Raw genomic sequence first — 25,656 nt, forward strand, 5'->3', positions numbered from 1 at the left:
ACAGGTTGGAGGATATTGGCAGAGCTGTTGTAACAGCCCCTGCAAACCCAGGAGGGAAAATGGCTAAGATGTACCCCTTCTGTTTAGAAGCCTGTCATTTGGTTTTTAAAATGGGCCTACACAGGGTTTGACCTCAGAGCCTTGCCATTAGCCAGCACTGGGAGACTCATGGCTTTGGGACAAGGCAGGCAATACCTTGGACTTGACACAGGACACTCCACCCACAGGCCCTTCTGGAAGGTTACTGAATAACGGGAGATTCTGAGGGGAAGGGAAGAGAAGGGAAGGTGGTTGCCATGATCAGCTCTACAGCCTGACACGCAGCAGCTGCTGCGATGAGCCCCAGCGAACTGGAAGGGGGAAAAGTAAGAGGGTGGGTTTCTGTTTCTCACCATTCTTCTCCCTCAGGACCTTAACTCCTGTTCGCCATTGCCTGGTGCAGGGCTGCAGACCGTTCTCTCTGCCCTCCTCACTGAAACAGGGTAGAGGTTGGGAGCTGTCCTGGCACCCCAAGTCCACATGGGAAAGGAGCAGCTCAGTGCCTGGGGCCTTCCTTCAGAACCTCTCCAAGGCCTGCTGGCTTGAGAACGGGACTTTGTAGACAGGAACATGGCCTGAGGTCAGTCTGGCTCTCAGACAGACTCATTTCAGTCCTTTGACAACTAGATTCCCCCTTTCACTCAGAGATCATCCCTCTTGCCCTGGATGCCATAGAGGGAGGTGGTAAAGAAAAAATAAATCAGCAGCCTGATCCTCCAAGACCAGCCAGTGGTCAGACTTTGGTTAGTCTAGGGTGGGGGTGGGGGTTGGTAAGTTTGTTTTCCACCCCTGCCCCATGGGGAAAGGTCTGGAAATCCAAAGGCTTCTTTTACAGAGGGCAAGAAGCTGTCAGGTGAATGCACCCTGGTCAAGCACGGGAGAACACGGGTGAGCAAACTGAACTTTATATTTGACACCTGAGTGAGGAATATGTGGCAATGATGGGGAGGACATGTAATCGGGGCATATTCATAATAAGTCACAGGCATCAGGAAGTTCGGCAGAGCCCAGGGCTGGACCCAAGTAAAGACAATTAGACCTTCCTGAAGAGCATCTCTAAAACACACCAGCCAAAACTAACAGAAAGCAGGTTGCCCCAAGGAATGTCAGCTCAGCAGAAATAAGGACCTTCCAGAGGAGTAGATTTTCTATGGTTAGAAGTCAAATGAGTCTGGTAACTTTATTATAATATTTTTCTCTTCTCCTTTGCGTGCAGGGGCATCCTTTGGCCTGTTTTATAGACGAGGAAACTGAGACTTGGGAAGGTCAAAGGGCCTGGGTGAGCCAAGGATGGGGCAGAGAGCAGCAGCCATGTCTCCTGGTGCCCGTGCTTTTTCTCCCATATGGATCCCCGGTCTGGAAATTCAACATATGATTTATTTTCTTTTGCTTGTTTATTTTATTTTAACCACTTTATTGAGGTATGATTGATATACAAAAAGCTACACATATTTAATGTTGAGAGTGTGAACTGTACAACCACTTTGGAGAACAGTAGGGCATTCAGTGTAGTGGAAGATGCACATGCCTAGGACCCAGAAATTTCTCTAAGTACATACTAACTCATGCACGCATGCTTAGGAATGTTCAGAACAACCTGTTCACAGTTGCCCTAAACTGGATACAACCCAATCAGCCATCAACATTAGAACAGATAAATAAAGTAGCCATATATAGATTCTAGGTAGATGGATAACTCTTCACATAATGGATAACTTCATTCGTAAAATGAATAAAGCACAGCAGCACATAGCAAGCTGGGGGAATCAGGACACAGAGAACACATGGAAAAGGTCACACATGCAGAGTGATCCCACTCGTATGAAGATCAAAAACAGGCAAAACTACATGATAGTGTTTAGGGATGCAAACACAGGCAGGAAACCATATAGAAAAGTAAAGATTATCACTAAAGTTATGAGCGATGACTTTTAGGGAGAGAGAGGAGGGTGTTGATGGAGAAGGACCCCCCAGGGATGAGTAGGGTGCTAGTAATGGCCTATTTCTTGACCTGGGTGTTACTTATGTGGCTGTTCTCTTAACAACCATTCACTAAACTGTGTACTGTTACCTAAACTACAAACTATTCTGTGACTTTTTGTAAGCATGTTATTTCTTGATAAAAAGTGAAAAAAAAAAGAAAGAAAGTAGATGCTAAAGGAGATAGGAGTATCATCCTCATTGGTATAGGGCAAGTCAAAAATATAGGTGTCTTTTAAAATATTCTAAGTGCTTTTGTTTCGTATTGGATAAGCTGAAAGATTCGAGGTTTAAAAACTTTTTTTATATCTGAGAGAATGAAGTAGCATTAGGCAGGACCACGTCAAGGACTTCCAGAAGGACTGTTCCAAGCCATCTAACATTCTCCTCTTTGAGCATTTCTTGAATCCGGAAGTTAAGTAACAATAACATATGAATTTTGGCCTGGCCTAATTTCAATATTAATGTACTACAACTGTGAAAAAGTGGTGGGGGACTAATTTAAAACATATATGGACAAACTGGTTCTTATACTTTTGAGAAAGGAATGCAATTCTCATTGTTCACTTGGGGATCAATTAGTTTAAAAAGAACAATTTGTTGATAATATTGATTTATAGGGGGGAAAAAAATAGGTCAAAACGGCCTCTTTTTGACTGGGCCTCACGGAATTCTTTCGCCTGTGGTTTCTCCAGATCAGGTCTGATTCTCTATTCGGCAGGTAAAGAAACTTGATTTTGCCACTTAACCAAGAGAGTTGTGAGGTCTGGGGGACCCCTGGGAGTGGTTTCCGAGGCCACTGGCCCTCCCTTAGCTGTTGGGCCCGCCGCTCTGCTGTCTGTCCACTGGAGACAGGCCGGCCTGTGCAGGCCGCAGTCTCTCCCCTTTCCCGGCTCCATGTCAGTCACAACTCTTCCAGCTGGTTATCTTGACAACCCATTCACTCTTCAACAACACATTTTTATGGCACTGCCAGAGGAAAAAAAGGGCCCAGCTCAAACCTCATCTTTTTCTTCGTTGGCAAAATCCCCACAAACTCCAAAGGGAGTTTCATTCTCCACAGCAAAGAGGAAGGCCGACCAACGTGACTGGGTTTGGGCAGCTCCCCAAACAGGACAGGTGCCCCAAGGATTGTGTTCTTTTATGGAATTATTCACTTGGCTTCATTATTTGTTTCCAAAATACAGATTTTATAAAAGTCATTGTAAGTGCAGAAAAAAAAAAGCTTTCAAATTATACGTTTGAGAAGTGAAATGGCAAAAGGACTCTGAATGCTACACAAATGTGTGAGGTTCAGATGTTATGCTTCCAGAAAATAACCCATGTTTGGAGGCCTGGACACTTCCTCCTCACATATGTCTCATGTAGCAATTTTGTCACCCGTTTCGGTGGCATCAGATGTCTCTCCAGACATGAGCACAAGAAGGTCCTGAGAGGCCACAGAAATGTGCTATTAAAGGAATGTGAACTATCCAGAGAGTGGGGAAAGGGGTGAAGGAGAGCCCTCTGCAACACGTGGAGAAGGGTTACCTTCTGACAAGAGGGGAGTGAACCACCAACCAGAATTTCTTCTCTGGGGAGAACCCAGGTGCTCTCACACCATCTGCTGGAGTGGACAGAGTGGACTCACAAAGCAGGTCCCCCTAACACCACTAGGACCCCTCCTCTGATAGACCACCAAGAAGGGTTCCACCAGGACCTGAACAGAGAGAAAAGTTCCTCCAACAAAGGAAAAACTTTCTTCTAAGATGTTTGAACCATCGCTAATAAATGGCATTCAAACTCAAATATGCCATCCTCATAGCGACGGTGGTAGCTTTACTTGGTTCTTTTCTATGACAGGGTCTGTTGTAACATATGCACAGGGCTCATACCTTGCTAGCTCGTGAATTTTAAACTGTTTATATCAGACTTGCAAAATTTGCCAAACTTAAATTTTCCCTCCATTGTCTTCCTGTTTCACAGGTTTACTCCGTTTCCAGGTGTGGAGGTGGGAGAGGCAGGAATTAGATCTGATATCCTTCGAGCCTTAAATCACAAACTGTAGGTGCTTTAGTATTGGACTATTCCAGAAAACTTGACACATTAGTGGACATGTCAAATTGCACCAGGGAGATGCAATATATTCTGGAGAGTAATGAATGGTTCCATATGGCCTTGATTTCTTTTAGGTACCACATCAATGTTTTAAAGTAATTTACATTTAGGATTCCAATTACAGGCATTTAAAATAGATTTTCTAACAAGTGGACATGGACACATGCTCACTTCACAAGTTTTCCCAAGATGAGAAATGGAGTAGATGGACCACTTACAAAGTCCAATGTCATCTGCCACAGGCCAGTCAGCACTGCGTTAATTCCGCCTCCACGTCTTCCTTTCCCTTAGAAGTGATTTCGTGGATCTTACAATTGGATTTTCCAAACGTAGTCACAAACTCACCTTCTTACTGCTGGATTTCAAAAGAAGACTTGAGCACTTCCTTCCTTCAATTGGCAAACAATAACCAATAAGGTGTCGAGCCTGGCCCCTTGTCCTCAAGGACCTAAAATCTATTTGGGAAGAAAAAATTAAAAACAAGAAGCACTTGATTTCAAATCTGCACAGTTGTTTTTGATAGACTCTTGTTCCTGGCTTATATTTTCAAGCTTCTCTTTTATTTCTTGAAATATATTAAGCTAACACATTTTTTGTGTCTGCTTCTCCCAATATCCAAATCTTTATGTATCTGGCTTTTTACTTATGGAGCCTTGCTTCCTTGTTTGTTTTGTGTTTTCTGATTGTGACCTTCTGTTCCTGAAACTTTATCTGTGGGCATCCTTTGAGGCCTGGGTTCAAGATATTTCCCTGGAGAGAATTTGTGTTTGCGTCTGCGACTTGTTTGAAGCACCCCACACTTGGACTCATTACATTTTTTTAAATTCCATGGTGTCATGATTTTGGGTCACAACCTTACATGCAGACCACACCATACTTATGAACTTTCAATGAAGATTTATATATCTTTTTTGATTCCTCTGTCCAGCACCAGGATCAAGACAGGCAAATTTTTCAGGGTCCTCTTCTGCATAGCAGGTCAATTTCTGAGATATAATTGACATAAAACATTGTGTAAGTTTGAGGTACACAAGTGTTGATTGGATATTCATATATATTCTGAAGTGATTACCACAATAAGGTTAATTAACACACCCACCACCTCACAAAGTTACCTTTGGGTGTGTGTGGTAAGAACACTTAAGATTTATTCTCTTACCAACTTTTGAGTGTACAATACAGTATTGTTAACTATAGTCACCATGCTGAACATGAGATCCCCAGCACTTATGCATCTTCTAACTGGAAGTTTTTACCTTTTGACCAACATCTCCCCATTTCCCCCACTCCTTAGGCCCTGGCAACCACCAATCTGCTCCCTGTTTATATGAGTTTGGCTTTTTTAGATTCCACATATAAGAGATCATACAGTCTTTCTCTATCTGACTTATTTCACTTAGCATCATGCCCTCAAGTTTCACCCATGTTGTTGCAAATGTCAGGATTTACTTCTTCTTTATGGCTGAGCAATATTTCATTGTATATATACACCACATTTTCTTTATCCATTCATCTGTCAGTGAACACCTAGGTTGTTTCCATGTTTTGGCTATTGTGAATTATGCTGCAATTAACATGGGGCTGCAGATAGCACTTTGAGACAGTGATTTCGTTTCCTTTGGATAAATACCCAGAAGTTGGATTGCTGGATCATATGGTAGTTCTATTTTTAATGTTTTGAGGAACCTCCATACTCTTTTCCATAGCGGCTGCACCACTTTAGACTGCGAGTGGTTCTTATCCTGCTCACGATCTTGGACAGGCCTGAGGCTTTATCTTCCGTCTCTCAGCCCCTGCACATCTGTCAAAGTGGAAGCTCAAGGATACTGCTGTTTGACAGATTTTCTGGGAGCTTGCTCACTTCCCAGGGGTCCCACCTTAACTTTGTTTTTGATCTCTGTGGTTTTCTTGCTTTCCTGCCAGCTCAATGATTCATTTTAAAAATAGTAAAAAATCTTACCCAGCTTTAGTTTTCATCAAGAAGTTTGTTCTGGGTATCTACCCACCATATTAAATTGAAGTATTTTAAAAACAAGGTTAGATAATGTGTAATCAATTACTAAGCAGAGTTGAGGTAGTTTTCTCAAGTGTTTCTGTTCCCTTCACTTTCTATTCAGAACAAATCTCTGTCCTCAGAACACCAGACTGTGGCTGGGTGGAGTGAGGGCAACGGTGTGCTGGCAAACTGGCTCTCAGAAACAAACAAACAAAAAAAGACTTGATCGCTAGCATTTGCCAATTTCTCTGGGGTAAATACTCCCACAATGATCCATTTCAAGCTACCAATTTGATTCACCGAGCAAAGAGTCTGGAAGAGATGTGCACAGTTGTTTCTCATGAATTGGAATGAGCCAGCACCAGCATGCCGCTGTAGAGATAGGAGATACAAGTTAGGGTGGAACTCAAATGCCCAGAGACCAGGCAGGATACACAAATGAGGGAAGAGGGCCTGATGATGGAGTTGAACTGGAGAGCCCATACCAGCTAATTGCTGCCATGTGGGTACGGTGCCAGTGTTAGCACATCCTCTAATTTTTCAAGAACAGTTAGAAATCTGGCTTTTAGATGAAATCTTTCTAGATGTTGGCAATTGACTTAAGAATTTTAAGAATATTTGAGAGAGCCAAAGAACAACCTGATGGGGGCAGATTTAGCCAGACAACCACCAGCTTTGGACTGGTTGGGTTAGTGCTTGGGGAAATGTTTGCTTGTCTCGTTCCAGCCCCATTCCTCTAGGCCAAATGGCCCACCTGACAGAAATACTGTAGGAGAGGCAGTGCAGGCTTGGGGGAGGAGCACACGCTGTGGATTCAGACAGACCCCAGTTCAAATCCTGGGCCTGCCACTTGCTGTGTGCTCTAGGGCAAAACTCTGTGAAATCAGAGGGAGAGCCCCTGCTGGGTCAGGTTACTCTAGAGATAAAGTGAGACCTTACGTGCATAGGACCTGGTCCCTCCTGTGTAGTTAGTTTATGGCTCTGTTATCATTCTTAAGCAGAAGCCAATTAGTCATAGCTGAGGGCAAACACTGCCGTGTGCAGAGAGACCTCTAGCTCAGTGTTCTCAACCTTCACTGCCTTAGATTCATCTGGCAAACACTGAAAAAAATATCAGTGCCAGACCCTACTCCTAAAGATTCTAATTTCAGTTGGTCCAAGATGGAGCCAGGCCATCACTATTTTAAAAAGCTTCCCCTAGTATTCTAATCTTAAATGCTTTAGATTCATAGTTAACCCAATCCTTCCCACAATCCTAAAAGATATTATTCTTATGTTACAAATGAGGAACTGAGGCTCAATGGGTAAATAACAGCCCAAGGTCACATAGCTGGTAAGTGAGGGGGTCAGACTTAACCACAGAGCTTGAATTCTTAAACCCCATGCCATTTAGCACCACTGTATCCACCTCACGTGTTCTTTGTGAGGCTTAAATTAAACACTGCAAATACAGTGCCTAGTTCAGGGCTGGAACATATTAATGGACCGATAGAGGTTAGCTGTCATCATAACCTTATAACACCAAAACAGAGAATCCTTCCCACTTTCTTTTGTGTATGAAATTCCATCTCAGGTAAACTTCACCCTTTTTTGGATCTCCCACTTTTTGCCCCCCTGTAAATACACATACTTGCCCTCTAAATGAACTGCTAGAAGACAGTTACTGTAATGACCTGGGGGAGGCTCTGCTGGGGTATGTCACAATCAGAGGAGGCAAAGAGGAGGAGAGGGGACAGGAGCCCCAGAGACTCCAGGGGAGGTGGTGATGGAAGCTGTCCAGAATTATGCCCCAAAAGACAAGCCCAAGCTCAAGCTCTCTGGTACGCAGGGTTCAATAAATATGTTTTCCACATGTGCAGTTTGCTGAGAAGTGGGGAGGCAGAGGAAGGGGCTAATGAGGGTGTCAGACAAAAGACGGGAGCAGCTATAGACCTGAATATTGGGGTCCTTCTTTCCTTCCAGCTGGATCACACATTTGTTAGGAGGCTTATACTGTGTTTGTGCTTCCTGTCTTCATTGTTGAGATGGACAGAGAAGCCAATCCAAGAGGGAAATGAACACTTTGCTGCCAGGCAATTAGATGTTTGAAATGGTGAATTTACTCAGCTCATTCAGGTAAAAAAAAATTTTAACTTTTGCTCCTCCAGGGACTGAATTTCCAATACGGAGCGGACATCACTACCTTAAATCATTGGTAGAAATAATCAGGGTATAATAAGAAGTAGGGAGAATTGTAACCAAAAATTCTACCTCCAAGGTAATGCTGGCATTCCTTCTCAATCATCAGCCATAGCTTACTCAGCTTCCCTAAACTAAAAAGTTCAGGAAAAAAGAGGGGAGAAGAAATGAAGAAGGACCAAGGAGGCTAAAGGGGAAAGGAAAGGTCAAAGCAATTTCAGGCTAAAAGAGAACAATCACTGAGATTCAATCTCTGAGTTTTCAAAGGTTTGCCCACAGGGACAAATTGCAAGGGTAAATTCTTTGGGTAAGACGCACATTTACCAAGCTGAATGTTTATAGTCACTGCATGTGAAGTTCTGATCCTTAACTCATTTGAAACTTACCCAACACCACGTCTGACCTCTTGTATTTGTATTGTATGCTTTTAAAACTCTTGAACTACTGAACTTTTTAATATGTCTTATCCCCCCAACCAGGACAGCAAGTTCTTTGAGGAAATGTCTATATCATGTCCCTGCCCCCCATTCCTCACCAAGGTCTCAATGAGCTCAGTTAATCTACTGAATCTTTAACTCTTACATTTTTTTTGTATGCCCTTGGGATATGCATTCTGTAAATGGACACCCCACATGTTTATAGTGAAAATCTAATGGCCGACAGCCCAGCCAGTGTAAACACATTCTTTCTCCTTCTGCCAGTCTGCACTTTAATGACAAAAGATTGCCTAGATTTAGAGAAGAAAAAGGGTAGACTTATACAGTGTGTCGTAAGTGTTTTTAAAAAGCGACAGAAAGCTCTTTGGATTTTATGCTGTATCACGCACGGTGCAAAGCCCTGGGTGATCTGGCCTCCTGGTTCTTCGTGCAAAGCTGAACACCAGACTCCGGGTAATGTGCTCCAACGCCCCCGCCTCCCCTCCCCACGGACACTTGAAGCTGGAGAGTTTTGGTCGGAGAGCACCGTCCGCACCGTCAGGCTATAAAGCAAATGCAAACTCAGAGACTCTCAGTGGGGCAGACCCACAACGAGACGAGAGAAGTCGCACGCAGAGGAGCAAGCCCAGGAAACAGTCCGAGCCCCCTTCCCAGACTCCTCCTGCCAAAGACACCCGAAGTATCAGCAGCACATCTGTACGTGGGCAGAGCTGTATGCCCAGGAGACGGGCACGTACGGACTGAGGACATTCGGAGCAAGGGAGCGAGGGCACTAACCACGCAGGGTGAGGAGAGTCCACCTCGCGGCTAGCGTGTTGTGTGCCAGTGAGTACGTGAGCGTGTGAAAGTGCCCCGGACCCGGTGGCTGCGGAGCCGGGCCTGGCGCGGCCTCCAGGGCGAAGAGAAGCAGGTGGCTTTGTTCCCGGAATGTGAAGGAGGGAACCGAGCCTGGGGTTAAGAAAAAGGCAGCATTCCGAGGCGGGAACACGTCGTCTCGGTGGAGGCTTGGGCAGCGCGCGGAACTCGCCATCAGGCTCCCCGGCTTGCACCACCCGCTGCGCTGGAAGCCCGCAGTGGGGACAGCCTCGCAGGCCCGTGAGCAGCGCCCGGAGAGGCCGCGGAGCGGGCCCTGCCGCGTCCCCCAGCCGGCGCGGGCGGCCCCACGCGCCCGCCACTCGGCGCTGCTGCCAGCACTACATTCCATTTAAAAATAACACCCACGTGCGCTGGTAAACAAGCGCGCGCGCCTGCCGGGGCCGCGCGCCCGGGGCGAGCGTGTGCGGCGCGCGCCCGCCCTCCTCCCGCACGTGTCTGCCGGCTCCCCCGCGCCGCCCCCGCGCGGCTCAGTCTCCGCCCCCCGGCGGCCCGCGCTCCGCCCCCAGCCCCGAGCCAGGCCGCTCCCGGGCCCTAGCGCCCCCGGTCCCACCAGGCGCGCCCTGTAGAGTGCTCTCCAACTTTCCACCCCCGACGCCACCTCCTCGCGGCGGGACCCATCACCCCAGGTCTGCTCCCTCCTTCCTCTCCCCGGGTCCTCTCACGTCCCCCTCCTTTTAACTCTTCCTCCGTCCGCTCGCCAAGGATTGGCTTCTGGTTCGCCCTCTCTTTTTCTCCACTCCTCCCTCCCCTCCTTCTTTCCTTAGAATTTTACTCGATTGTTTATTATTTGCAGGGGGGGCGGGGGCGGGGGGCGGAGAGGGGCGTCTGCGGCCTGGAGACTGACGGCTGCGGCCAGTCAGCTCGCGGCGTGGCTTGACGAGTAAGCGGCGCAGCGAATGGCGACGCGGCGCAGCGCTCCCGGGTCACGCGCGTGTGGATACAATGACATCATCTGTTTGTACGCGTCGAACTAGCTTGGTGCAGGGGCGGGGCCTCGCGTCACTTGAGTGACGGGCCCTGCGGAAAGCCCGGAGCCTGGAATCGGCTGGGTGGGCGGACTCCTGCGTACATTGGGTTGGACCTTTCTGCGTATCGGGTTGTTGCGGAGAGCGCTCTAGACTGTAAGATTAATCTCCAATGACTTAGAAGGATTTAAGAGAAAAAAAGATAATTCGTGAACCAAAGTGGATAGACTTTTGGTGTGCATGTCGCATGTTGCGCATTCTTCGTGCACAAATGGACGATTTGGGCACTGGTCGTCGGATAAGGACTTGTGAAGAGGTTTTGCTAAACCTAAAGGAGTATCTCTTTTTTAAAAAGTCAAAAATGCATAATTAGCCGCTTTGCTGTCATTTACAAGTTAGAACCAAATTACTTCCCATACACAATTGTTCAAAATCTGTTCAGGCGTTTAGGAATGGGGAATAATTTGCTTTTCTCTCCTAAGTTGGTTACACTTCTCCCTTCGTTTGCATGAATTTCATGAAAATTGAACACGCTTGCGGTCGAGCGTCCTGGGTAAGAGACTCAGTGCAGACCTTCTGGTGCCTGATCAAATCTGAGGGCATCAGTTTATGCAAGTCCTGTAGGCACCAACATCTTCGCTTGTCGGTATTTCCACGCTGAGGTGACACCATCTGCGGTCAGCATCTTATCTCGGGTGTTACCTGGTATCGGGTTCTAATGGGGAACCGGACACCAGGGCAGGCCCAGAGCCTGGCGAGCGGACGCGCGTGCCGGGGACCCCCTGTGCCAGGCGCCCTGCCCGGAGTCAGCGAAGCCACGCGACTGCGCTCGTGGAGTGTTTGGGGCTCTGCGCTCCCCCTCCCTCTTCTGCTGGGCCAGCGCCGCGCTTTGTTGTCGTTGAGGCTCGCGGGAGGGAGGAGGAGCCCGGCGGGGACGGCCGCGGGAGCCCGCCGAGTCCCGGCCCGCGGCGCGCGCCCTGACACCCACGCCCGCAGCCCCGCGGAGCCGGGTCGCGCAGGCGCGCGCGCGATCGCACACACACATGCACTCACACACACACGCAGAGCACACCCGGGCTCGCCGCCCAGCCCTCCCCCTGGGCGGGGACCCGCCCGCCCGCCGTCAGCCTAGGTTGAGGCACCCTGCGTGTGTCTATAACTTTGTGCTGCTGCCGCGGCCGCCCTGCTCGTGGAAGGGAGGAGGAGGAATGTGGAAAGCGGCGGCGCGCAGGCTGGCAGGCGGTTCCTCCGGCGGGCTGCGGCGGCGGCCGGAGCACCTCTCCTTCGCCGAGGTTGCGCGCCCCCTCCTCGCCGTGCCCCGGGCCCGCGCGGGATTGTGCGTCCTCCCCCCTCGTCCCTGAAGGGAAGGAACCGAGGTAGGCGCCGGAGCTGTGCAGCGGGGCGGCCGCCTTCCCGGTGACTCCGGATCTGCTTTCGAGCTGGGCCAGGCGCTTCCCTTTTCCCTCCCCGTGACTCGGTGTGCGCGCCCCCCTTTCTCTCCCGCTAGTGTTTTTAAAGGACTTGAGTGAAGGGGGAAAAACTGTCAAGATGGCAGCAGCGGGAGCAAGGAGGTGATGAACGTGCTGGTCCGGGTTTTCTGGCGGCGCGGGAGACTTGGCGCTCCCCGACCTGTTGGAAGATTTATGTTTCGACTTGCCCCCCTCCCCCCGTTCTTTACAGGGAAGCGGGTGGAGGGCACAACGTCCGCGAGAAAATAAACCACACGGAACCCCAAAGTGGCCGTTACTGCTCGGCTCGACCCTTTGCAAACACCCGCCGAGCTGCCCGCCCGCCTTCTTCCCGTCTTTCTTTTTTCTGCAAGTGACAAGGGCCCATCTGCGCGCGGATCCACGTTCGCCCTCCCGGCCCGCGGGCCAAGAGGGGAGAAGGCAGCTGCCCGCGTCGTCCCCGGGCTGGGGGCCCTCCGCCGGGAGGGGAGGTGGCAGGGCTGGGGATGGGGAGAAGAGCCGAAGACGCCACAGACTTTGGCGGTGGCGCCGCGGGAAGCACTTGAGCGGGCCCGAGCGAAACATAAACAAACGCACGCCCGCCCGGGCTCGGGCTCCCACCGCAGCTCGGCTGCGCCAGCTCCGGCCGCTGCCCAATTTAAAGGCGCGGCCCGTGCCCCTCCCCCTCCCCGCCCCTCCCCCTGCCTCCCCGCCCAGCCACCTAGCCCTGGGGAGACCTGCAGCTCGGGCGGCGGCGGGGGAGGGGGCTGCCCCGTGCGAGCCCGTCGATTCGCTCGCGTCTCCCCCGCGGCCTGGCCAGGGGGCGGTGTCTGCGGCGCCAGGTTCGCGGGACGCACGTCTCCAGGTCCGCCTGCTCCTGGGAGGCGGGCGCGGTGCAGGCGGCAGCGGCGGCGGCGGGCGAGGACTCGCCGAGGACTGGGCTCCGGCCCGGGATAACCAACTCTCCTTCTCTCTTCTCTTGTGCTTCCCCAGGCGGCGGCGGCGGCGCCCAGGAGCCCGAGCCTTCGCGGCGCCCCCGTCCCTCCCCCGCCGCACCCCGCCCCGGCGCGAGAGGAGAGCGCGAGAGCCCGAGCCGCGGGCGGGCGGGCGGCGAAGATGGCAGAGGCGCCGGCCTCCCCGGCCCCGCTCTCTCCGCTCGAAGTGGAGCTGGACCCGGAGTTCGAGCCCCAGAGCCGGCCGCGCTCCTGTACGTGGCCCCTGCAGAGGCCAGAGCTCCAGGGGAGCCCGGCCAAGCCCTCGGGGGAGGCGGCCGCCGACTCCATGATCCCCGAGGAGGAGGACGATGAAGACGACGAGGACGGTGGTGGTAGGGCCGGCTCGGCCATGGCGATCAGCGGCGGCGGGAGCGGCACGCTGGGCTCCGGGCTGCTCCTTGAGGAGTCGGCTCGGCTGCTGGCTCCCGGAGGGCAGGACCTCGGGTCCGGGCCAGCCCCCGCGGCGGGCGCGCTGAGCGGGGGGACGCAGACGCCGTTGCAGCCTCAGCAGTCACTGCCACCGCCGCAGCCGGGGACGGCGGGGGGTTCCGGGCAGCCGAGGAAATGCTCGTCGCGGCGGAACGCCTGGGGGAACCTGTCCTACGCCGACCTGATCACTCGCGCCATCGAGAGCTCCCCGGACAAACGGCTCACTCTGTCCCAGATCTACGAGTGGATGGTGCGTTGCGTGCCCTACTTCAAGGATAAGGGCGACAGCAACAGCTCTGCCGGCTGGAAGGTGCGTACCCTCCTCGGGCGGGCGGCCGGACCCGCCGGGCCTCCTGCGCAGTGCGAGACGCGCCTTTGAGTCCTCGGAGCGCGCCTGCGGGCGCCGGGAGAGGGGTTGGCGCGGAGAGCTACGGCGGGGAGGCTTTGGGGGTTCTGTGTGACCCTCGGAGGAGGGCACCCTGGGGACGGCCGCGGAGGGGTGGGGCGGATAGGAAGCTCCCGGGGAAGCCTCGGGCATGGCCAGGTGAGGAGAGGGGGCATGGGACGCCGGCGAGGGAAGGACAGACGGTCAGGAGTGCATTTGCTGGATTCCCGGGACAGCGCGGAGAAGGTAGGTCCGCGGCCAACTTTGGAGTAGAATTCACCGTAGTGGGGGCGCTGCGGGTGGAGCGAGGGGACGTGGGGGAGTGTTTGGGACTCGGTGCCCGGGGGAGGGGTTGGGTTTGTGGTTTCCAGTCGGTCGCAGGAGCTTGGTGCGTTGTCAGTAGCTGGGTGAGAACCCTTGGGTCCAAGTTTCGGGCTTGTGGGTGTTAACTCCCACAGGCACATCGATCCCATTAGAGAAAGCAGTGGTTGCAAACCTTTCCCTGGCCGGCTATCTTTCCTTGCTTGTGTCTACACCTCTGTTCCTCAGAGATGTCTCTCCAGTAAATCTGCCCCCAGTAGCTTCTCTGCTGTCCTGGGGCCTGGAACGGGCCAGCCCTGTCACCTCAACGCGGACTGGCCGCACCTGCTGCTCCCGCTGAGGCCTGGACTCCGGAGTTGTTGGGGGGGGGGCGGGGGGAGGTCCAGGTGTGGAGGTTGGGCCTGGAGCTTCACCTTGGCTCGTGGGAGGGAGGTTTGGTGGCAGGGCTGGGCCGTAATGGCTTCTGCCTATTAGTGAACCTGAAGAGAGGCGCTCTCCTGCTCCTTTTCAGCCTCTTGGGGTCCTAGACACGTGGTAGGGAGAGAGGTGTGGAAAGGCTATGATGTAATGACTTTCTGCAGTTGGACAGCCAAAGAGATTAACTCCTGTGCCCCTGCTGGGCTGCTGATACCCGGTTGTTTCGCTCTTCCTGGCACCTCATCCTCCTGGCCCCTTCCCCCAAGATAGGGATGTGGCAGTACCAAGCGTCCTGCGTGTTGCGCGGGTGGAGATGCATATCGCTTGTCAGTTGCTTCTATTTGCAAGTTAGGGTTTTTTTTTTTGTTTGTTTGTTTGTTTTTTTAATTAAAGAGGTGGTTGCTTCTTACTTCTGTCCCTTGTCTTTGGAGAGCCCTGTATCTTCCTGGGTTCCAGTATGTGTATAAAATAAGAACCATTTAATCTTAGTGGAGAATTGAAGCACTGGAAAGGAGCCTGTATATAAAAAGGCTAAAGAATGTAGTGTATTGACTACTTTTTAAAAACCTTGCAAACACAGTGCCTGTTTTTTATTTTTATTTTTTATGGCTAGCATTGGAGAGGCCTTGTTTAGGTATTTTAAAAGCAAGATGTAGTTTGATACTATTCCACAAATCTGTCTTATTTCCTTTAACAAATGCTGACATGATAAATCTTATATTTGATTTAACTTTATTGCTCTGCAAAGGAATGCCAGTTGTGTGATCTGAGGGCTGTTTCCAGAAACGGGTGACAATTGGTTTCGTTTCAAAGCCGTGATACTGTGATGCCTTTTAAAACCGAGTTTGCAAATGGATAGCAAGGGTTAATTGCAGTGTGCTGTGTCAGGAAAGGGTGAGTTTACAGGATCTAAGAAGATGGACTTGGGGATTTGGAATATTTTTCAAATTTCTCACACTTGAAATTTTTGTACGTTTTGAATTTGGTGCAGAGAAACTGTTAAAAGTTAGCTAACTTTTAACTTAGTTAAAAAGTTAACATGGGAAGAGGAGTCACCTTTCCTGTGATTTTTGAGATAGCAAAAGTAACTTAATTCTAGAAATATTATTTCTCGCTATTGCGTTTATAGTTAAAGATAGTAACAGTTTAACAGCACTTGATTTTTTTGAAGATTTATGTGAGAAAGAGGTATTACCAAAAGTAGCCATGAACTGAGACTGGGGTCGTTATGTTTTCATATAGCTTGCAGAACTTGCAATAGAGATTTTGGGCCTAGGCATAGACTTTGTGGTTTTATGTCCTAACCAATTTTTGTCTCATGGTTTCTTTTTTCCTTCTCTGCTATCTCATCTCTCTCTAACTAAAATCTTATGAAATATTATAAATTGAAACTCTCCAATCTTAGTATGTTCAGTACAGGGCACACTTTTATGATTACTTTTACTTTAAAATTTTACACCAGTTCTATTGCTGAGTATCACATGGCAACTAATCCTTAAAGGCTATAAGGATGTAATTTAGTTATAAAGTTTTTGTAAGATGACCTTCATCAAAAGATGCAGCCATGCAGGAACTTCCAAATCTTTGATGATGGAGAAGGCCCTTTGAAACTGAGGCTGGTTTCATATTTCGATTATGACTAATAGCCAACCTTTTTTGTGCTTGTGGTTCAGTGGGGGTGGAAGAAGAGGAAAACGGGAGAGGTCAGGAGCTAATTGTGACCCATTTCCACGCGTCCGAGTTTCAGGAGTTGATTCCTATCATGATTAGTCATTCTGGAAGCCTGCATGTGCATTTAAACCACACTACTTTCATTCTGAGTTATGCATTAGGGTTGTTAATTTCTAAAAATGTCTAGAATTCAGGTTAACGTCTCGTAGTCATGTATGCACATAGACATAGTATGCAAGCTCTAGGCCTTCCTTTCCTTTTTAGCTTTTTGGGCCATTGCATTACGAGATCCTGTAACCAGAATTATCATGTTCAGATCATAGAATGAAAGAATTAGAAAAGAAACCCTTGAGGTCAGAATTGAGACCAGTGGTTCAAAGCCCTGGTTGCATATTGGAATCATCTGGGAGTTCTTAAAAAATACCAATATCCGGAAAGTCTGATTTAATTGGGCTGGTGTGTGGCTTAGCATTACTTGTTTTTTTTTTTTTAAGTTTCTCAGGTGATTCTAATGTACAGCTGGGGTGAGGTTTGCTGATCTCAGTCATGCTCGTTATTTTATAGGTAAGGACCTGATTCTTCAAGTTAATGACTTCTAAGATCACACAGCTAGTTAGCAGAGAGAGAATTAGTAGCCACGGTTCTAGAAATCTTTGGTCTTCATCACACTGTTTTCCTCTTGAAATTGATCTTTTTTAAAAGGTCATTTGGTAAGTAACAAGCAATCTTACATAAGTAGAAGTTGCTTTCCTGAAAAGCAGATTTCCCTCTCAATCTAAAAACATCTTGGTTATTATTTTAGCATCGGAAAGAGAGAGGAATATTGATGCGGACCCACTGAGTGTATGTTTGCGTCGCTGTCCGGTGCCTTTCAGTGTTGGTCCTTAGGAACCATGAAGTGATCAAGGTGGCAAAAAAGATAGCATTTTAACAGGAGAGGGAAGCTCTCGGTTAACGTAACGTTTGTCAGCGGCAGCCTGTGCCAGGAGAAAGGTGATGGCCATCTTACAGGTTCCTTTACCTCAGGCATTCAAGTAGAAATGAATAATCAGATGTGGTTAAGAGGGGAAAAGGTTATATTTCCTTTAGTTCACGTTAAGCTTACTTGCACTGCACCCATAACTGAACTGGTGGGTTCTCTCGGAGGACCTTTAGGACAACAGGGCTTACCTGGTCAGCCCTGTTTATCTCTGACTCTCCTACACACACCTGCCTTTCCCGGGGTCGGGGCCCGATCATGTTAGGCAGCCATGAGTTTCTGTGGTGGTTCCCACAATTTTGCAGATGTAGATGCCGTGTGACAGCTTCTGCTGCTGCTGCTGCAGAGGAGAGTTCTTCAAGAGCCTGAGTCTTCCTTCATGTGAGAAGGTGTCCTCTTATGGCTTCTTCCTGAGGTAAAAAGCTGAGGGCTGACCTGCCGCATAACGCTTGTTTGTGTCCTCACTGTTCTGCCTCTTTAGATGAATGTATCCAGTGCCTTTTCAACAGGCTGTATTAGGAAATGTTATTTTAACTGCCACTTTGATGTTTAAAAATATTTTTTAAAATTTCAAAATGGCCAAGTCATAATAATTCCACGTTGGCTTGTAATTTTGACCTCAGTCACCTTTTGGAGTAACTCAGCGAAGGGGCTGCTTTTGGTGCTGGGTGAGGAGGAATCTGTCTTCTGCCTGGCCCGTGTTGCCGAAATGCTGTTTTGTAATTTCCTTTGGCAGTACTGTCTTCGTCAGTGATTCTCAGCTAAGGAACTTCCTCTTCCTACAGCAGCGGTACACTAGGGGGACTGTTTTTCCTCTTTTTCAAAGCTGTGTCATCGACCTATGAAGTGAAGAAATTGGCCCTTTTAGACTTTGATCTCTGAGCCCCATGGAGCAAAGAGACTCTTTAAAAAAGAAGCTAAGTGTTTGTTTTGATATGTTTATCTCCTTCTTCGAAAATGAAATGAAACTATGCAGACTTATTTTTAGGAGGTTTTAGGAGGGTTCTATTTTAAGAGAATGACACCATGGAAGAACATCTTGTAGTTAAACTTTTTAATACTCTACTTGTGTGATTCTTCCTTAAAACCTGCAAGAAATTTTTATGTGGAAAATTATTGAAGAGGCCTTGTCCCACTAAGAAATCATTGACTTGGCCTGGAAAAAGTTTTGCAGACACCGTCCATCCAAAGATCTTGATAGAAATGCAAAGATAAGACTATTTAGGTCTGTGCATTCTGACGAGGTACCCCACTTCCCCATTTCTGATCAGATTCCAGATTCCCGGGGCTGGAGAGAATATGGAATTTATTTTGCTTTCGTACCTGCTCATTTTTCCTACAAGGAACAGACTTGATCCTATTCTTGACTCCTTGTTTTTCTCCTCACCTTTTCCTGTATCACAAATTGAGGAGTCCCCAAGAGCCGCTTTGGCTCTTTGCTGCTGTAGAAGGAGCTGGGGGTGATATATATATGGGTGGGTTAGTATCAGTGGATGTTACAGCTGGTGTACAGTAAGTAAAAGATTAGAAAGAGAAAACCCTTTTACCCATTTCCATCACATACTGTTTCATTCATTCAAGAAGTATTTGTCAAAGGCATACTGTGTGCAGGGTGTTCTGCCGGGCCCTGGGGATGTCTTCGCAGCACAAGGCAGATAAGGTTCCAGTTCACGGGAGTTCACGTTCTATTGGAGGAAGACGGAAAATAAACATGCAAATCTGTGTTCTGCGAACTTGTCCCTGGTGTCCATTTTCTTTGCCTTTTTTTCATGTTTGTACTTCTGCTTTCCTCAGGCCTTCAGCTCTCTGCAGAGAAGTTCCTGGCAAATCTCAAACTGCCAGTTTGAGCTCTGGCTTGAAGCTGGCCTTTAATTCCCTGCCCGTCATTTTCAGCTTGCTTTGGAGCTGCAAGGCCACTGTAACATGGCTCCTGTAGTTTGGGTCTGTTTGGGCGAAAGCTGAGGCTGTCCCAAGTCTGACTGGATTAGGGCCCACCTGTGGCCCTGGACTGGTCTGAAGTCCCTGCTTCTGTCTTGTGGGGCCTCCCTCCGGCGTCGATGAGCTTTGGGACAACTAACTCATCCGCGTTGCTTTTTGCCTCAAATTAGGAACTAAAAGAGATCTTAAAGATCATGCAACGACTTCCTTTTACAGGTGAGGGCACAGGCCAGGAGCATGAGTGACTAGCTCAGGGACACGCAGCCAGCAGAGATGGAGTTAAGAGTGTGTCCGCATGAGCCCAGGGCACCGCTGTTCTGTAGTCTGCTGCTAACCATTGTGGTTTCACAGCTGTTCCTGTCTGTGCCTCCATTTCTGCAAACTCTTTCTTCATTTGCTCTCCTCTGCTCCCTCCCCCTCCTCGAGGCTGGCTCACACTAGAGTAGCTGTGTTTCTCTTTGCATTCTCCGTCAGCGCTCAGCTCACTTCACCTTGCTGAAAAAGCCTTCTGTCTCAACCCCACCCTACCCTGCCCACCCTCTCGCTCCTGCCTGTTTCTTTTGTCATTTTTCTGTGACTCTGTATTTCCAAGTACAGCCTCAGAAGCACCGGGGAATGTGTCTACCGAACAAATAAAGAGTTTCTGATACTTGGAGCTGCTTTTTGGATCATTACGTCCTCAGCCCATGAAGATAGCTTTGTTCTGGGACTCTGATACTGAAAGATCATGATGTGACTCAGGAGCATGGTGACGTCATGCGTAGAGTCTTTTGGATACTTGTAGCAACAAAAGTGGCATACATCTATGACCTCCGAGGGTTGATTTTGATAGGATGTAGTGTAACGATGAAAGGATGCTCTCTATCGAAGGCATCTCTTGCAGTGTCTTGTTTCCCAGTGTAGAAGTTCTTGAAAACTTCATTAGTGCCAATCACCACCCATCACTGAAGTTGAAGGACACCTGATCTTGGAATGACCTTCCATTAAGAGAGAGTTGAAGTCAAGTCTGCCCTCTGTGTGTGTAGCCCACTTTATGCAGCATGAATATGCACTGTCAGGAAAGAGTCACTGTGGGGTTGTTCAGCCTAAAATTTATTTACCCACTTCTTATAGGAGCAAAGCTGTTGTGTACCACTAAGTTGTCCCTAATGTTCTGCATTTTGGGACAGAAGTCTCAGATATACTCGAAGTTTTATATCCGTGGATTGGAAAATAGAAATCACACGTGAAGGAAGAAGAGCTAGCAAGCAGTGTTTGAGATGGATCTTTCCAGGGCCCGTCTGCTGCTCTTCTGAGTTCGAGTTTTCTAAATAGGACCCCACTTCCAACTGCATCAGTACCCAGACAGACTCAGCATCTTTAACCATTTTATTCTTGACCAGACAACTTCCGTTTCTCAGTATTGCAGCTTCCCCACTCGGAAGAAGTGCAGTAGCAGGTATCTGCAGAATATTGTGATGGATCACTCCTTTCTGATAAAACACTAGTGTGTGATTGGAGTGTGTTTCAAGCCCAGCTTTTCTAGAACGTGCGTCTTCCGCTTTTCACTCGAGCTTTTTTTGGTGAGGTTTTAATCTTGAGACTTTTTCTCTGCAGTGCATCAGTTACTGTTATGAGATAACATGACAAAGTGAAATGGACTCACTTCTCTGATGGCCTGTGATCCTTCCAGTAATTTGCTGCTCCAGTAATTGCTTCTGGTGAAGAAGCCAGGGGGTCGTCTGGGGCTCACCATGCCTGGGTGTCCAAAGGCACCCGAGTCCTGCTGTGGAGAGGTGAGCGCAGAGCAAGTACAGCTTATGGCCCACTTGTGGGGGCAAGGCCGCCAATGCAGGAAGTGACCCCTGCCCCAGACAAATGGAATGCATTAGCTTTCCTTTGGGGTAAACCAATAATAAATCCAACAGAGATGCCTTTGGCAGTTTTCAGTATGTGTTTTGTAATTTCTTATCATCTTCTTTGAAGAAGTGTGTGTGTGAGTCCACATCATATTTTTCCTTGTGTTTTAGATGTCTAGTGAAATTAATAACTTGGCTCTTGAAACGATCGAGAAGTTATTTTAAAAACAGAGCCAGCAGAGGGAGTACACAAGTCTTTAAGCTGAACTCAAGTATTTTTTTCTCACATAGCTAAAATAATACCTTATTAAAAACAAAAAAGAGCTCTGATATTTAGTGCTTCCGTGTAGGCTGATGTCATCATTAGAAAAGGGTAATTTGGGGGAGGGGTGGTTAAAAACGTAAGGTAACTTTTTTAAAGGAAGCCTTGTTCTTCTAAGATCCATGGTCCACTTTCCATCCCTGAACAGTTAATGAAAGCACTTTAACCTGAAAGATGTCCTCCCCTGCCTTTCATCTTTTTGCTCCTCCACTCCTGATAATATATGTGAATGTTCGTCTGTACCTAATACCAAACTTGTCAGAATGTGTCAAGTGTCTGGATCAGTGGAATGTTCTGTGTTTCAGTGCTGTTTTGATTGGGACTTTTGATATTTTCCAAGACTTCACAGTTTCCCATGGATGAGAGAAAGACAAAAGCTACATTATTTGCAATTCAGATGTAGTAGTCATGGATCCACTGGAGATTATAACTTTGAAATTTTTCATAGTTCTGTGATGCTATAATTTGTCATCTCCCTCTGCTTTGCCCCCTGTTTTGGTGGTCATGGTTTATTTTAATTTGCGAGCTGTAGTGGGTCGAATGGTATCCCTCTGAAATTCATATCCACCTGGAACTAACCTCGGATGTAAGCTTATTTGAAAATAGTGCCTTTCTAGGTGTAACTACTTAAATTTAAAATTAGGTCATTAAAATTAGGATTAGGATGGCCCCTAAATCCAATGCCTGGTGTCTGTGTAAGGAAAGCAGAGGACGTACCAAAGGCAGAGACAGCTGCGTGAAGACCAGGCAAAGATTGGAACGAGGCAGTTACAAGCCAAGGAGCACCAGGGATTGCCGGGAGCCACCAGAAGCTAGGAAGTGACAAGGAAGAATCGTCCCCTAGAGCCTTCAGAGGGAGCATGGCCATGCTGACACCTTGATTTTGGACTTCTAGCCTCCAGAACTATGAGAGAATAAATTTTTGTTGTTGTGGTAATTTGTTATGGTGGCCCTAGGAAACAAACAGGTGCAAGGGGATGGAAGGGAAGGATAGGCAGGGTTACAGATAAAGGAGAAGAATCAAAAGGGTTAATTTTATGTATTATTGAGATACAGTTGACACATAACATTGTTCGTTTCAGGTGTACAACATAAAGATTCAGTTTCTGTATATGTTGCACAGTGATCACCACAATAAGTCTAGTTAACGTCCATCACCACACATAGTTACAATTTTTTTTCTTGTATCGAGAACTTTGAAGATCTCTCTTAGCAACTTTCAAACATGCAATACGGTATTATCAACTAAAGCCAGCATGCGGTACATTACATCTCCAGGACTGACTGACTTTATAATTGGCAGTTTGTACCTTTTGGCCCCCTTCACTCATTTTGCCCTCCCCCTCCCCCCCCCAAAAAAGGTTTTATTTAGTTAAAATTAAAATGTTGATCATTCATAGGCTACTTTCTGGTAATTTAAGTTTCTTCTTTCTGCATCCTGCTATAAGGGACAGAAAGAAGGCACAGATTCCCCTTGATTTCCCAGTTAGAATTACTGGAACTTATTCCTCCGTTGCGTTTCTATTAGTGTGTTTCCTGGGTTCCCTCTCCTTCCGCCCCCCCCCCCCCCCCACCCTCTCTGACTGAATTTCTACTACTTGGACTATTTCATGAAGCTGGTGGAAGGGCCGTGTTGTGGAGTGTGGGCTTGAGGTTTACACTGAGGCCATGAGGTCTGGCTGAGAGCTTTGCTCTAGAACAGTCAGTCTTTGGAGGGGAAAGAGGAGCCTAGGGTTCTCAGTGGAAGGATACTCTGGAAGAGGAATCCTCTCTTCTCTGTCCTTGTTAGGGCTTGAGAAGGTGGAGCCCCGTCAGGTTCGTCGTCATCCACAATGGTCGTAAGGCCAATTCAGAATCTCTTGTGGAGTCTCCTCAGCTCCTCCTGTGCTGGGTTCAAGGCCTTTCAAAGTCTCTCGCACCTGAGGCTTCAGGCTCACGTCTCCTCTCTATACATTTATGTCCAGAAACTCAGCCATCCTGATAAAGTGTACAACATAGAGTGGTTGTCCTCACAGACGTAGCGGCTGATATTTTCTAGGTACCTAGTAGGTGTTTGGGTTGTACTGTTCTGAAGTACTTAAGAATCAGAGTTGCATCTGTTTATTCTCATATTTCAAAATGATATTTTGGGGGAGGGGAGCCAGGGTTATATTGGAGACACAGTTTGGTTTTCACAATAAAAAGTGTCTACACAAGACTTTCTCAGGCCTAGTTATAATAATTATTATCATAATAGTAGCTCTGATTTAGTGAGCACCTACTCTGTGCCCAATGCCCAGCTACGTTTTTGACATCTGATATTGATCCTACAAGACAGGCATTTAAATGTAAATCCCAATTTAAAGACGAGGAAATGGTTCAAAGAAGTTTAAAGTAACTTGTTTGGGATCAAACCCAGGTTTCTTTGACTCTGGAGCTTTTTTCTTTTCCACTATGGTCTCCTGCCTTCTGGATTTCAGCGGGTACTTTGGGTGAGGGGGAGGGTTACAACAATAAATTAAATAGGTGCCAGTTTATTTATTTTTAAAATTTTTTTGGAGGAGGATTGAGTTTTTTTAATTAAGGTATAATTAACATGCAACGTTAGTTTCAGCTATACAACATATTGATTCGATATTTATATATATTGTGAATGATCACCACAGTAAGTCCAGTTAACATCTGTCACCACACGTAGTTACAGAATTTTTTTTCATATGTATGAGAACTTTTAAGATTTACTCTCTCGGTGACTTTCATGTATGCAATACAGTGTTATTAAGTATGTCACGATGCTGTGCATTACTCCCCCATGACTTATTTATTTTATTGCTGCAAGTCCGTACCTTTTAAAAATAGCTGCCTTTTAAAAAGTTGCTACTGTGTGCCGCATTTATATATGTTGCCACTAATCCTCGGGTTAATACTTCAGAATACTGTGTCCAACGTTTATCTTCCGAGTGGTGGCTGACTCAGGGTAGCTGACACCTCTCCGTGTGTTGATGGAGGAGTGGACTTGGACCCAGGGTGGAGGCTCCTTCCTTTGATTTTGCATAAGCTAATAACTTAAGAATCGAGTTCAGTGCCTGGGGCTTTTAGTGGGAGAGTAGTGGCTTGAGAATTCTGTCCGAACCTGTTGGTTTGGTGATTCTCATTTCTGTCTGGTCACTGCCTTGTGTGACCGTGGTTTACTATGGGTCAGATACTAGGTGTACCATTTAGAACTCACAGAGTGATGCATGTAGAAATCCTTTGGGTTGGGCTATTATCCCTGAGAAATGTCTGCCTTGAGAGAACAGAAGATCCGTGCTTCTATGGGCTTCAGGTAGTGAGATGAATGGAGACACCACCACCAAGAAAAATGGATTTCAGGAAAAAAAAAAAAAAAACATTTACAAGAAGTTCCTGGCAGAAGTTTGGCTGCCGAATCAGAGCTCATAATTAAAGGTATTAAAAATATTTTGTGAAGTGGTTGACTCTTTGCAATGCAGTTCCTAACGGGTTTGAAGGCAGACTGCCAAGACAGAAACAGAAAATGTTGCATAATGCAAGTTGCTGGCCAGGTTAAAGTGTTTATCTCTACTGAAGAGCTTAGTGCTTTTGTCTTCAAGGTAAAAATATGTATGAATAGAACCTAAAACGATCGTTTTAATTGGCCATAGGAATGCAGTATCCATTTGCCCTAAGATAAAATGTGGCTAGCAGAATGCTGATCCCATGTGTGTTGGGAAAAATGTCAGAACTCTCAGTTTCATAGTAAAGATCGGTGAGTAGTGTCTGGATGGTGTCCAGAAGATAGACTGAAACCCTGTGATAAAAGTGGAGCAGGCAGAAGGATTCTGCCTGATAAGTGAGTACAGCCAGAGTACATTTGGGGGTGGGGCTGGAGGCAGTTGAAATAGAAGGTGGCAGTGGCCACAGTGGACTTTTAAAGGTACAAGTCTGGGTATAAACCTGAAGTTTAAGGTGGGCATAAAATCATATCCAATAGAGCTTGTCATATATCTCCTTGAAAACTGATACTACATTAAAAAGATCAAGTGGGTACTTAAGTCGTTAATTCACGTAATTCAAATCTCAAAACTGCTTTTTTCCTGAAGTGTCCTAATAATTGATTTTAAAAATGATATTTCTTTCATCGTAAATTATCTAGGTAATTGCCTTGATTCCGCATTTCATGTTAAGCTCAGCTGGATGATCGTTCAAGCCTTCTGCTCACCTTCTTCTCCTTTCTCTCTTTTTTTTAAATTTTCATTTTATTTAATATTTTTTAAAAACTTTATATAACTTAATTTTCTTATAAAACTGTAGTGATTTTGTAAAGTAAAATACTTTCTCTAGATCTCTCCATTAGCAGTTTTCATGT

General features: G+C 47.5%; 1 protein-coding gene and 1 long non-coding RNA gene across 6 annotated transcripts in view; both read left to right on the plus strand.

The window, feature by feature from the left end:
* The first annotated feature begins 10,123 nt into the window (after positions 1-10,123).
* The window catches only part of FOXO3 (forkhead box O3), a 120,900-nt gene continuing 105,367 nt past the window's right edge, over positions 10,124-25,656 (plus strand). The window contains exons 1-2 of one of the 5 annotated variants that reach the window (XM_070559196.1): positions 10,124-10,229; positions 13,010-13,750. In XM_070559196.1, coding sequence (XP_070415297.1) covers positions 13,133-13,750 — 618 coding nt within the window. In that variant the 5' untranslated portion in view covers positions 10,124-10,229; positions 13,010-13,132. Of the gene's footprint in view, positions 10,230-11,477; positions 11,945-12,740; positions 12,882-13,009; positions 13,751-13,966; positions 14,072-25,656 lie in introns of those variants that run through there. The other 4 variants (XM_070559195.1, XR_011522584.1, XM_070559194.1 and 1 more) reach the window with 4 other exon arrangements.
* Positions 17,501-18,171, plus strand: LOC139073636 (uncharacterized). Its single transcript, XR_011522585.1, has 2 exons — positions 17,501-17,628; positions 17,950-18,171. It is a non-coding gene; the product is annotated as an uncharacterized lncRNA (long non-coding RNA).

The sequence above is a fragment of the Equus przewalskii genome, chromosome 9 (genome assembly GCF_037783145.1).
Source record: "Equus przewalskii isolate Varuska chromosome 9, EquPr2, whole genome shotgun sequence".
In the NCBI taxonomy this organism is placed as follows: Eukaryota; Metazoa; Chordata; class Mammalia; order Perissodactyla; family Equidae; genus Equus; species Equus przewalskii.